The sequence below is a fragment of the Hemitrygon akajei genome, chromosome 13 (assembly GCF_048418815.1).
Source record: "Hemitrygon akajei chromosome 13, sHemAka1.3, whole genome shotgun sequence".
In the NCBI taxonomy this organism is placed as follows: domain Eukaryota; kingdom Metazoa; phylum Chordata; class Chondrichthyes; order Myliobatiformes; family Dasyatidae; genus Hemitrygon; species Hemitrygon akajei.
The window spans coordinates 65857498-65872152 of NC_133136.1; the positions used below are offsets into that span (position 1 = coordinate 65857498).

General features: G+C 38.8%; 1 protein-coding gene across 1 annotated transcript in view; it reads right to left on the reverse strand.

The window, feature by feature from the left end:
- pgm2 (phosphoglucomutase 2) overlaps positions 1-14655 on the reverse strand; it is a 66398-nt gene that overhangs the window by 10835 nt on the left and 40908 nt on the right. The window contains exons 6-11 of the mRNA XM_073064852.1: positions 13431-13624; positions 12315-12504; positions 9398-9495; positions 5336-5516; positions 2881-2974; positions 1465-1594 (exon numbers count right to left, since the gene is read on the reverse strand). Coding sequence (XP_072920953.1) covers positions 1465-1594; positions 2881-2974; positions 5336-5516; positions 9398-9495; positions 12315-12504; positions 13431-13624 — 887 coding nt within the window. The remainder of the gene's footprint in view (positions 1-1464; positions 1595-2880; positions 2975-5335; positions 5517-9397; positions 9496-12314; positions 12505-13430; positions 13625-14655) is intronic.

Here is a 14655-nt window from a genome sequence, read left to right on the forward strand (position 1 = left end):
ATATGCTCAATGATTGGGGGGGGGGGGGGGGAGCTTTCCTTAGGATAGACTGGGCTGTATCCATTACGTTTTAGGTACTGGTTACATTCTTCCAAGAGCATGATGGCAGAATTGCACTGCACTTCTCACTATACAATACATGTTAGATCAGCAGAGACCCCCGACAGCTTCATGAGATATCAATGGTAATTAAGCAGGTACTATTAGTCTTAAATTACCATTTTAAAATGTATCAAGCTAGACTGAGAGATATTTTTTCCCGTCAAATTTCTCAGCCCTGTATTGGAGAGATGTCAAAGGCCCCAAACAGACATTCCAGTTGTTTGAAAAGTCAATCTTGATCTAGTGGCAATATATGAAGATTAGCAAGTCGTGACTTGTGAATTTTCTTCAGCCAGTATCATTAAAATTACAGAAGCTATTTGTTACTTAATTTTTGCATATTGGGTGCAGTAGCTCTAGCAGATGCTCAGTATCAGCACTTGAAAGGAATTACCAGAGCACAAAACATTCCAATATTGTGGATATACAAAATTTGCAATGGAAAATTAAAGCGAGGCCTTAGTGAAATTCTCTTTTAGTTTTATATTGTAGTTGTCAATTGCTAAGAAAACACTAAATATAGCACAAAGGCAATGCTTTATTACTGACCCACTTGTGTATTTATGGAGGAAGTAAAAGATTTGCTTTCTGACTGAAACATGTGCCAGGATATCCCTAGAGCAGCTGAGTTAACACTTTTTCCACTTTTTGACAGTCAGTGCTCAGGAGCATGTGACTGGGAATGGATATATCGCAAGCTGCAGCCCTTAAACCATATGCTGCCCTGGTTGCGCCAATGCTGCTTTTAATTTTGGATTCAATGGAAGGACGCAAGTTCAGAGAGTACTCTTAAAGCAATACATTTTTAGATACTGGCAACCAGAAATAAGACAGAAAATGCTGAAAGCACCCAGCGACCAGGCAGCATTTGTGAAAAGAAAAATGGAATTATTTTAAGGCCTTTCATCAGAAACTTTCACAATTCAAATATTGGGTGTTTAGTATTCACAAGGCAAATGAGGTAAAGTTACAATCCGACACATTATAAGTACCCAAAACATTCAAAAACAGTGGAATACTACTGAGAGTAACGCATTTTCTTTCAACGGAAGGAAGTGTGGCATAAAATGATGACAATCATATCTGATTATCTTAAATTGCAAATGCTTGTTTGAGGCTTTTTGATATATTTAGCCTTTATTTCAGATTCCCAGCATCTGCAGTATTTCATTTGATATTTCAATGGCATTGTTGTCAATTCACTTAAGGAGGTAACTCTAAGCAAGTCCCAAACTCAATAATAGAAAATTCAGTGGGACCAAGTTATAGAGAGTCTCCTAGTTATGAAGCAGCAGTCAATTTGCAGTTGAGTGAAAAGAAAAATAAAAGGAAATATTTTAAGATGACAATATTATTACTTACTCTTCATAAATTGCTTTGAGTTTCTGGGACAGTGTGATGTTCTTGCAAGCTAAAAAGCTAGCCATTTCTGCAACAATGGCTGCAGCACTAACACCATCTTTATCTAGGACGAATTTAGTAGACATATAACCTACATGAAACAAATAAATTAGTACTATTTAGTGTTCACATAACTTAAAGTAATACTGTCTCCAGGCATGTCTTGACCTTGACCGAAGAGTCTGTGAGAGTTCGGTACAGCATTGCTGGGGAAGGGGGGAGTTTGAAATAAAAACAAAAACATGATGAAAGTAAAATAAAATTGGGAAATACTCAATTGAGTCTAGAATAAAAATAAATCTTTAGAGAGCAGCTCTTATATAAAAAATAAATCTGATTCCTGTTCTGTTGAAGGATCATATCTAATAAGGACAGGACACGCATCATGAGTGGTAGGACCCTGGAAAGTACTGAAAAACAGGGGGACTTTGGTGAACAAGTCCAAAGATCCTTGAAGGTGGCAGCATACATAGATGGGGTGCCTGCCTTCATCGGCTGTGGCATAGAAAAGAATACATAAAGAGGAAGGGTATGGTTAAAAAAAACCCATCAAACTAGTTAGAACACACCTAGAATATTAAAATACTACAGGAAGGATGTAATTGTGAGGAAACTAACGAGGACCTTGCCTATTATGAAATGCTTTATTTATGAAGGAATACTGGATAGTCCTTGGGGTCAAGGAGGCTGAAGGCGAGCCTAATGGAGATATAGTAATTATGTGATGCATAGATAGAATAGAAAGTTATATACTTTTCCTCAAGGCACAGGAGCCTTAAAACAGGTCTAAGGTATAGACTGAAACATTTAAGGGAGACTTGACATAGAAAGTTTTCACCCAGAGGTAATCGCAAAGCCTGGGAGAGTGATAGAGGAGGGTATTCTTGTAACATTAAATATCTACATGAACACTTGATCACTTAGGCATAGTAAGCTATGACACAAGTGCTGGTAGATGGGACTAGTACAGATAGATATACGGTTGTCATCAAGTGCATGGTAGTCCTAAGGATTGGGTTCTGAGCTTTAAAGGGAGGATGAAAAGTAGTTAACAAATACAGTGGAGTTCAAAATGAACATTTGTTGGAATATAAATAATGGGGGGGAGGGTGTTTGGTTAAAGTCCTGAACATTACAAATGTCTGTCACAAAGACAGACCAACTTTTGGCAGATGGCTGAATGTACAGTTATATATAAACAACTTATTAAAAAACATTAACAAATCTTGTATCCTGCACCATTATAAACCCTGATTGCACTTTGTTAATAGAATACACTGCCTTCCTCAACTAAATGTGTAAATGCTGTGTGGGATCGCTTTTAAGATACACAAATAAAGTTACAAATAAACGACAGGTGATTAGTAACAGACTCACCAATTGCTTCTTCAAATGCAAAAAGCACCTCATTGCCCTTGTCTAACAGTTCTTTAGCTTTGTTTCCCATCCACTTAAAGCCAGTTAAGGTTTCCTAAAAGATATAAAATATCATCTGAACTAGTGTCATTGCAAGTAAATTTTGTTTTCACATTTCCACAATTTAAACATTTTTTGGATGCTGGATTGAAATGGAAGATAAAATGATTCTTAGCCATTCTAATTAGTAACCTTGATCAGTTCTAATATTATTTAATTAATGAAAGTACTGTCCAGTTATAAACACAACAGAATCCTGCAGATGCTGGAAATCTAGAGTAACACACAAAAAATGCCAGATTAAGTCTTGATGAAGGGTCTCAGCTTGAAATGTTGATTGTTTATTCCTCTCCACAGACGTTGTGTGACCTATTGAGTTCTTCCAGTATATTTTGAGTGTTACTCTAGCAGGGGTTCCCAACCTGCGGTCCACATACCCCTCAGTTACTGATAGGGTTCCATGGCATTAAAAAGTATTATCGAGGCAGGAAACAACTGTCATCAGCTTCAGGCAAGTAACATGTCCATTATCATAACGGCAGGGATTCATCCAGATATGTATGCAAACATTGCAATACTTCACCAAAATTATGTTGTTGAGGTGCTGATGCTGAAAAATTAAGCAAGCACAGATTTATTTTCCCTCCGCTAACTACTGGGCTCTAAAAAGTCTTACAGAAGTTGCAGAGCAACCAGAACTCCATTTTAGTTCTCAGCACTGAGCCTTAAAGACACGTTCTTTAAAAGATAGTCATAAGTCATTCTTATCCAAGAAATATTCTCTAGCACAATAGCAAGCTATATTTCCTAGATGGGCTAACAGTGGCAAGGCCAGTTCTCAGAGTCACCACTAGTCAAAATTGTTGAGATTGAATACTTTCAACATTCAAAAACATTGAAGAACTGGTAAATTGTAAAATACCTTTATGAAATACGAAGTGTTAAAAATTAAAATACAATAAAAGATGCATGAAATAACAGTCAATCACATTTAAATCAAACCAGATCAAATAATGAGAAAACTACCTTTTTTTGAAATAACTATAATAAAATGATAATACAATATCCCATCATTCAGGAATCCTGATGAACCAGCATCTAGTTCACTAGGACCTATTCAAACATAGATTTTTAAACATACCTGGCTTTCTGGAAAATAAATTACCTTGCAAATCTTAACTAAAACACCATTAGCAGCAAGTACTAGACAGAGCTAAGTGGTCCCACAACCAACGGATCAGATCTAAGCCCTGTAGTCCTTCCACATCCTGCCGTGACTGGTGGTGGACAATCAAACAACTCACTGGAGGAGGGAGCTACACAAATATCCCCATCCTCAATGATAGAGGAGCCCAGCACACCTGTGCAAGACACAAGGTTGAGGCATTTGCGACAATCTTCAGTCAGAAGTGATCCAGCTCAGCCTTCTCCAGAAGTCCCCAGCATCCTAGATGTCAGTATGCAGCCAATCCAATTCACTCTAAGTGATGTCAAGAAATGGCTGAAAGCACTGGATACTGAAAAAGCTATAGACCCAGACAAAATCCCAGCAATAGTCCTGAAGACTTGTGCTCTAGAACTTGCTGCTCCAATAGCCAAGCTGTTCCAGCACAGCTACAACACCAGCATCTACCTGGCAATGTGGAAAATTGCCCAGGTACGTCCTGTACACAAGATACAGGACAAGTCCAACCCAGCCAATTACCACCCTATCAGGCTACTCTCAATCATCAGCAAAGTAATTGAAGGGGGTCATCAACAGTGCTACCATGCAGCACCTACTCAGCAATAACCTGCTTACGGATGTCCAGTTTGGGTTCCGTCAAGGCTACTCAGCTCCTGACCTCATCACCTCCTTGGTCCAAACATGGACCAAAGAGCTAAATACCAGAGATGAGGTGAGAGTGATAGCCCTTGACATCAAGGCAGCATTGACCGAGTATGGCATTAAGGTGCCCTAGCTAAAATAGAGCCAATTGGAATTAGGAGGAAAACCCTCCACTATTTGCAACCATACCTGACACAAAGTAAGATGGTTGTGGTGGTTGGAGGTCAATCATCTCATCCTCAGGACATCACAGCAGGAGTTCCTCAGAGAAGTGTCCTAGGACAAGCCATCTTCAAGCTGCTTCATCAGTGACCTTCCTTCTATCATACTATCAGAAGTTGGGATTTTCGCAGATGACTGCACAAAGTTCTGCACCATTTGCGACCCCTCAGATAGTGAAGCAGTTCATACCAAAGTGCAGCAGGACCTGGACAATATCCAGGCATGGGCTGACGTGGCAAGTAACATTTCTGTATTCCTATTTCTGTATTACAGTGCTCCATGTTAATAGTTTTGTGATTTGTTTCATATTAAAATCAAACAAACTTAATTATTTAATGGACATAATTATCAAAAGCAAACATTTACCTCAAAATGAAATCCTTCCTTTAGTGCAATTGCCTGGAGAATTTTTGAAGAGACTGTACTTGATAACATATACACATTTTTCAGACGAGAGGACTCTGGATTTAGCTTCTTCCAGCAAGTAAAAATCCACCAGCCCAACAAGGCACCCAATTCGTTCCCTGAAAACACTTTCCATCCTCCACTAAGAGCAAAAAGAAGAATTTTTATTCTCAACATTGGTTCTTTTTTTAGCTAAAAGTATAGAGAGTTTGATGGCTCTTGGCCTGCATTTGCAGGAGCTTAGAAGAATGAAGGGGGATCTGATTGAAACGTACCAAATATTAAAAGGTTTAGATACAGTAGATGTGGGGAAGATATTTCCTGCAGTGGGGGAGTCTAGGACTAGACGGCACAGCCTCAAAATAGAGCGATGCCCATTTAGAACAGAGATGAGGAGGAATTTCTTTAGCCAAAGGGTAGTGAATTTGGAATTCGTTGTTACATACAGCTGTGGAGACCAAGTCATTAAGTATATTTAAAGCAGAGGTTGAAAGGTCTTGATTAGTCAGGGTATTAAATGTTATGGGCACTAGTGGTGTGCCTCAGGGATCTGTAATGGGTCCAATGTTGTTTGTCATATACATTAATGATCTGGATGATGGGGTGGTAAATTGGATTACTAAGTATGCAGATGATACTAAAGTAGGTGGCGTTGTGGATAATGAAGTAGGTTTTCAAAGCTTGTAGAGAGATTTAGGCCAGTTAGAAGAGTGGGCTGAACGATGGCAGATGGAGTTTAATGCTGATAAGTGTGAGGTGCTACATTTTGGTAGGAATAATCCAAATAGGACATACATGATAAATGGTAGGGCATTGAAGAATTCAGTAGAACAGAGTGATCTAGGAATAATGGTGCATAGTTCCCTGAAGATGGAATCTCATGTGGATAGGGTGGTGAAGAAAGCTTTTGGTATGCTGGCCTTTATAAATCAGAGCATTGAGTATAGGAGTTGGAATGTAATGTTAAAATTGTACAAGGCATTGGTAAGGCCGAATTTGGAGTATTGTGTACGGTTCCGGTCACCAAATTATAGGAAAGTTATCAACAAAATAGAGAGAGTACAGAGAAGATTTACTAGAATGTTACCTGGGTTTCAGCACCTAAGTTACAGGGAAAAGTTGAACAAGTTAGGTCTTTATTCTTTGGAGCATAGAAGGTTGAGGGGGACTTGATAGAGGTATTTAAAATAATGAGGGGGATAGATTGAGTTGACGTGGATAGGCTTTTTCCATTGAGAGTAGGGGAGATTCAAACAAGAGGACATGATTTGAGAGTTAGGGGGCAAAAGTTTAAGGGAAACATGAGGGGGTATTTCTTTACTCAGAGAGTGGTAGCTGTGTGGAATGAGCTTCCAGTAGAAGTGGTAGAGGCAGGTTTGGTATTATCATTTAAAGTAAAATTGGATAGGTATATGGACAGGAAAGGAATGGAGGGTTATGAGCTGAGTGCAGGTTGGTGGGACTAGGTGAGAGTAAGCATTTGGCACGGACTAGAAGGGCCGAGATGGCCTGTTTCCGTGCTGTAATTGTTATATGGTTATAAGGTAGGAGAATGGGGTTGAGAGGAATAATAAATTAGCCCCAATGGAATGGCAAAGCAGACTTGATGGGTCAAATGGCTTTATTCTGCGCCTGTGCCTAATGTCTTATGATGATTAATTTTGATTACAGAAGCCGAAAACCCATCCACAGGTAGTGTTGGTAACATGCATCCTCCAACCCTGGTTTAATATGATGCATGCTTCCTACTTGCCAAGTCTCTCACTGTCAGAGAAAAATACAGTTACCGTAGATTCCGGATTTTAAGCCGCTACTTTTTTCCCACATTTTGAACAGCTTTGAACTTTGCGGCCAATAATCCGAAGCGGCTAATGCAAGGTTTTTTTCATGCCGCCTCGTAAACATTTTGCCTCGTAACAGTAGACCAATAAAATTGATGAGTAGTTCACAGAGGTCCAATGAAATTGTACGATAAATCAAGCGCACTTTCACAATTAAATTATTGTAAATCAGTCATTTGTACTCACCCTCATCAACATGGAAAACACTCGAAGCATTGTGCTACCTACCCTACTTAGTTTAAACTATATTTGTTTTCTGTACTACATCGCGGGATGCTATGACGTCACACCCGGTTTCGCGGCGTCTTGTGGGAAAATGCCGTTTGCGATGAAACGGAAAGGAGGGGGGAGCGGATTACGCGAGCGGCTTTGGATCCGAGCGAAATCTGCTTTTAAATGCCGTTTGCGATGAAACGGAAAGGAGGGGGGGAGCGGATTACGCGAGCGGCTTTGGATCCGAGCGAAATCTGCTTTTAAATGCCGTTTGCGATGAAACGGAAAGGAGGGGGGAGCGGATTACGCGAGCGGCTTTGGATCCGAGCGAAATCTGCTTTTAAATGCCGTTTGCGATGAAACGGAAAGGAGGGGGGGAGCGGATTACGCGAGCGGCTTTGGATCCGAGCGAACTCTGCTTTTAAATGCCGTTTGCGATGAAACGGAAAGGAGGGGGGAGCGGATTACGCGAGCGGCTTTGGATCCGAGCGAAATCTGCTTTTAAATGCCGTTTGCGATGAAACGGAAAGGAGGGGGGAGCGGATTACGCGAGCGGCTTTGGATCTGAGCGAACTCTGCTTTTAAGTTAAAGGTATCAATAACTTTTCCTGGTAGGCTGCAGTATATATATTTTTTACCAGTCGTTAGGAGATATTGGAATGTTGTTCAGTAAAGAAGTATACGCAACGTATATTTAAAAGTAGCCGCGTACGGGCACGGTTCGAAAAAAAGCATTTGCAATATGTATTTGTTTTTGTTACCATATGGATTTAATTAAAAGTTAAAAAAATCCTCACGTGTAATATCTTTCTGTGTAAATATCTCATATTACAACGTGGGACACCTGCGGCCGAAAATCCGGTGCGGCCTAAAATCCGGTGCGGCCTTTACATTTAAAAAAATGATTTTATTTCTAAAATTAGTGCCAGCGGCTTAAAATCAGGTGCGCTCTGTAGTCCGGAATCTACGGTAAATCTGGTTAATTAGGCTATTAGTTATCCAGGACAGCTGCTTATTTGGGACAACCCTTAAAGGACAGAAAATAATTAAGATAGGTGGGATTCTTTTTGTTTATTTAGGACACTATGCTGCTTAATTGGGACAGGAGACTGTTGCCTAACTAGCCTCAGTCACGTGGACTTGTGTGGCCATTGGACACTGCAATGTGCTTAGAGCAAACAGTTTTTAAATAGTGTCAGTTGTGTGTGTTTGTGTTCAAACAGCAGTAGTTTTGTCAGTGATAGTTGGTGAGAAATGAGCAGAAAGACAATTTCGAACTGTTTTGCAAACTGCAGTTTCACGCATTCAGGCTTGAAGATGCCAGAAACAGCTGGGAGTGAAAGTCAAACTGTTTCTCTACTTCAACAGGTTAGAAATTATGAAGAATTTGAAGGTATCAACAATCATATTGAATATTACAATGAAAATGAAGATTTGGAGGATGAATTGTGGAAAGGATTGTACAAAGGCAGTCCATTATCTGCCTAAGTGTCTGCGCTGATTTTGTTCATTTAGTCAACCAAAAGACCAGGGCAGCGTACACTGAATGAATTGTTAACTATTAGGAACTAATACAGTTTTATAATACTGTAGTAGCATTATTCTAATTTGTTCTATGATACACTTAAATACATAATTTGTTACATAGTTAAACAGTTAGTCTTTCTTATAGTCATTTTTATTTCCAGAGAACTTCGGGGACAGCCTATAATTGGGTCAAAATGTACTGGTTCCAATGTGTCCCAATTAACAAGAATCCACAGTAGTTATTTATATCCTCATAATGATCAAATCAAAAGTCATTTTTAACTGAGAAAATCATACAACATCTGAAAACCCATCTGAAATGTTACCTGAATATCTTAGAAATGCAGTCAGCTGGTAGTAGCATGCAAGCAAAGAGCAATGCAGTACTCTATGGTATGTTTACATCATTTGATGATATCTTACATACTCAGAAACTGCTTACCCTTCTTGCTTCTCAGCCACAGCAAGACGATCAGCATCTGGGTCATTTGCCAAAATTACTTTGGCTCCTTCCTTGTCAGCTAGGGCAAAGGATAATGTCTGAAAACAATGAAAGTGTATCACTTTAGGTTCTATGGTAAAATAGCTTTCCACAATATTCATTTGGCATGCTTCCACAAGTTACCTGGATAAGATTTGATAGAAAGCTCATCTGTGATCCAGTGATAAAATGTAAACAAGACACACTACACACAAATTCAAAGCTCTAAAGTGAAGAGTCACAAACCACTCAATTGTAAATCAGAAGGTAATTTGCTAGAAGTGGCACTTTAATGTTAGAATGGCCTGGAATTACACGCTGAATATTACACAGTTACACGGAGGAGGAGAGGTGACCTGATAGAGGTGTACAAGATGATGAGAGGCATTGATCATGTGGATAGTCAGAGGCTTTTTCCCAGGGCTGAAATGGTTGCCACAAGAGGACACAGGTTTAAGGTGCTGGTGAGTAGGTACAGAGGAGATGTCAGGGGTAATTTTTTTTACTCAGAGAGTGGTGAGTGCGTGGAATGGGCTGCCAGCGACGGTGGTGGAGGCGGATATGATAGGGTCTTTTAAAAGACTTTTGGATAGGTACACAGAGCTTAGAAAAATAGAGGGCTATGGGTAACCGTAGTAATTTCTAAGGTAGGGACATGTTTGGCACAACTTTGTGGGCCAAAGAGCTTGTATTGAGCTGTAGATTTTCTATGGTTCTATAGTTCTTTACAGGAATGGGACCCACCCTCAGGGTTTCATAATCTGTCATTGTCGTTCATGAACCTCCTTTGAACCCTCTCCAGTTTCAGCACATCCTTTCTAAGGGGCACAAAACTGCTCACAATACTCCAAGTGGCCTGACCAGTGCTTTATAAAGTGTCAACACTACATCCTTGCTTATATATTCTAGTCCTCTTGAAATGAATGTTAACATAGCATTTGTCTTCCTCACCACAGACTCAACCTGAAAATTAACCTTTAGGGAATGCTGCCCAAGGACTCCCAAGTCCCTTTGCAACTCAGTTTTTAAAAATTTTTCTCTCCATTTAGAAAACAGTCAACCTTTTAATTTCTTGTACCAAAGTGCAACCCAACACTGGATTCCATCTGCCATTTCTTTGCTCATTCTCCTAATCTGTCTAAGTCATTCTGTAGCCTCTTTACTTCCTCAAAACTACCTGCCCCTCCACCTATCTTCATATCATCTGCAAACTTTGCAACAAAGCCATCAATTACATCATCCAAATCATTAACATATAATGCAAAAAGAATCGGTCCAAACACAGACCCCTGTGGAACACCACAAGTCACTGGCAGCCAACCAAAATAGTCTCCTTTTATTCCCATTCTTTGCCTCCTGCTAATCAGCCACTGCTTTATCCATTCTAGATTCTTTCCTGTAATACCATGGGCTTGTAGCTTATTAAGTTGCCTCATGTGTGACACCTTGTCAAAGGCCTTCTGAAAATCCAAGTATACATCAACTGATTCTCTTTTGTCTATCCTGCCTGAATGATTCTCCCTTGAGGAAACCATGCTGACTTTAGCCCATTTTAACATGGGTCTTCAAGTACCCCAAAACCTCATCCTTCATAATCAACTCCAATATCTTCCCAACCACTGATGTCAGACCGACAGGCTTATAATCTCCCTGTTTCTGCCTCTCTCCCTTCTTGAAGAGTGGAGTGACATTTTCAATTTTCCACTTTTCTGTAACCATTCCAGAATCTAGTGATTCTTGAAAGATCATTACTAATGCCTCTACGATCTCTTCAGCTGCCTCTATCAGAAGTCTGGGATGTACACTATCTGATCCAGGTAACTTATCCACCTTCAGACCTTTAAGTTTCCCCAAGAACCTTCTCTCTAGTTGTGGTAACTTCACAGACTTCATGCCCCGACACCTGGAAATTCCACTATACTGCTAATGTCTTCCACAGTGAACACTGATGCAAGATACTTCATCAGTTGATCCACCACTTCCTTGCCCCCATTACTACCTCTCTTGCATTATTTTCGAGTGGCCTGATATCAGTTCTCACCTCTCTTTTACACTTTATGCATCTGAAGAAGCTTTTAGTATCTTCTTTAATATTATTGTCTGGCTTACCTTCGTATTCCATCTTTAGTTTTTAGTTGGTTGTTTGTTTAAAGCTTCCCAGTCCTCTAACTTCCCACTAATTTTTGCTCTATTATATCTCTTTGGCTTTTATTTTGGCTTTGACTTGTTTTGTTAGCCATGGTTTATCATCTTGACTTCAAATACTTCTTCCTCTTTGGGATGTATACACCCTGTGCCTTCCGAATTGCTTTCAGAAATTGCAGCCATTGCTGCTCTGCTGTCATTCCTGCCAGTGTTCTTTTCCAATCAATTCTGGCTAACTCCCCTCTCATGCTTCTGTAATTCCCTTCACTGTAATATTGATACATCTGACTTCAACTTTTCAACATGACTTTATTTTTTGTGGAGCATAGGAGAATGAGGGGAGATCTTATAGAGATATACAAGATTATGAGTGGTATAGATAGGGTAAATGCCTATTAGCTTTTATCCCCTCTTCAGGCTGGGTGAGACTAGAGGTCACAATCTTAGGGTGAAAGGTAAAAAAATTGAGAGGAACCTGAGGAGGATCTTGGCTCTTCTTCACTCAAAGGGTGCTGCGAGTGTGGAATAAACTGCTGGCAGAAGTGGTAGATTGGAGGTCAATTGTAACACTAAGAGAAGTTTGGATAGGGACAGGGATGAGAGAGGTATGGAGGGAAAGAGTCTGAGTGTAGGCACGTAGGATTAGGCAGAACACCAGGCAGGGACAGGCTAGACTGGCCAAAGAGGTCTATTTTTGTGCTGTACTGCTCTAAGACTTCAGATGTGAATTTACCAATACATCTTTGCCTTCTTCTGGATTTGGGTACTTGACTGTTGGAAATTCTGGATCAGGATCTTTCTGCTCTGGAACTGCAAGAGGAGGAGCCAAGTTGAATGCTTTGAAAGCCGACTGTACAAATTCGTGTCCAACTCCATGCACAGATGTATGGACAAATTTAAGTTTGGTGCTTTTATTTATATCCCTAGAAATTAAATAGAAATTAAATTCAGATAAAAATACGAAATAAGGCAAATGAAACCAGTAATTTATCAAATAAAACTGATGAACAAGCATAGAAAAATGAATAGATTAATATTTATTTGCAAATACATTGATAATACCTGAACCCATGCTAATTTGAGTGGTCAAGTACAATATCGTTGTTGCAAATATAAACACCAGTTATAATTTAGCAAATATTGAAATGTCAGAATCATAATTTAAGTTCTTAGTGCCAATTTCACACTTGGCGCACAAGGCACATTAATTAAGGACTAGTACATCAGTAAAACACAGGGAATGTATTCAAGGCAGATTGATGGAAAGGGGGCTCAGTAAAAGAACTGGAAAGGTTTCAAGCACATAAATTACAAAGATATGGAATGGCAAATTCATGACAACGGTGTAGTGAAGGACAAAGTAGGTATGGTGGGAGGAGGAAGAGAAACAGTTATTTCAATTGCATGACCACAATGATTGCACAGTGAAAAAAAAATCACAAATTAACTTTAAACTTTTAAATAACATGAATGCCAGAAATACTTAAACGAGCCAGGCATTATCTATCAGAAAAAAAAAACCAGATGTAACATTTATGGTTAATGATTTTATAACAGAATTAGAAAGTAAGATATTTAACACATTTTCAGCAAATGAAAGGTCAGGGAAGAAACAAACATAAAAGGCAGGAGTAGGCAAGAATGTAATTTAACAAGTGCAGCTTACTCTGATGAATTTTGTGCTTCTATTTCCTCAGCACCTATATTTTGCTCTTATATAAAAGGAATTCGGACAGAATTGAATTTAATCTGGTGTATCTTATTGCTCAAGTCTCACAATTAAATGATTAAACAAACAATAAATATTGCTAATAATTTTTTAATAGATAATACAATTGATCTGACTCACCTGTAAAAGCAATGTTTCTGTAAACATTCAAAGTATTTATTTTTCATATTTTCAAAAGGATCTTTAATGAGGGAACTACAGTCAACAATCTTGTCATTCCATGACCCTTGCCACGGCTCTAAATTTTTCTCAATGGCCTTTGCAATTTCTTCATCATGGGGTGGTATAATCTGAGCCCCATTTTCCCAGTAAACCTGACAATTACCAATGAAACAGATTTGTAGCAAAATTCACAAACTTGCATCAACCTTGACCAGTTGTAAACAAAATTGATCTGAATCATGCTTTTTAAACTAGGTACCCAATAATTTTTGTTCCAAAGAACAAGCTAGATCATTCCAACAGATCATCTTTCCTCATACAATCTAATGGAAGAAGGGACATAGCCAAATGTATTAAATTTGCAAGAAAATACACAATTCATACAAAAATTATAGAATTGTTATTGCAAAGCTGGCATTTGCCCTACTGAGTCCATGCTGGCTTATTTTAGAACTACCTTTTAAGTTGTATTCCATCAATACAATGTCATTAGAAAATAAAGTGCAATTCAGTGGGTAAAGAAAGCATTGTTTTTCCATCCAAACTCCCTCCATTTCTGTGAACTGGTACACTTCTATTGATATCTCCATATTGTTGTCCATTCTTCCTCAGATATAATTATCCCTCCTTCCTTCTCCCATTTTGTTTTAATGTATGAAGTCAAATGTGTTTTAAGATTTGAATCCCTTATACATGCTTGAAATGATTCTACTGCCATTATCTGAATTATATGCTTTTCTAAAGAGCTCTATCAAGCATGTACTTGCCTTGGTTACATTTTTAAGCATCTTATTAACATACTGTTGCATCTGTAAATACCGATAAAAATCTTGTTTTTCTAATAAGTGTTTCTCTTTAAGCATTTCAAAACTGAACAGTATTCCTTATTTCATTATGTTGCAAAGAACTGTTATTCCTTTAGCTGTCCAGTCCTTAAATCTAGCATCCAATTTATTTGGTGTAAAATCCGAGTCATATGCACACCATTTAAGAATTGCAATATCTCCCTCTAGATTATATTCTTTTATAGTAGTTTTCCATATTTTAAGAGTCAATTTCACCCATGGGTTATCAATAGTATTTATGTACCTTTGCAGGTTGTTATCAGCCAAAATTGCTTGTATGGGGATGGGAAGTACCCACTCCTCAATGTTTTTCCATTGAGCGTCATATGATGGGTTGC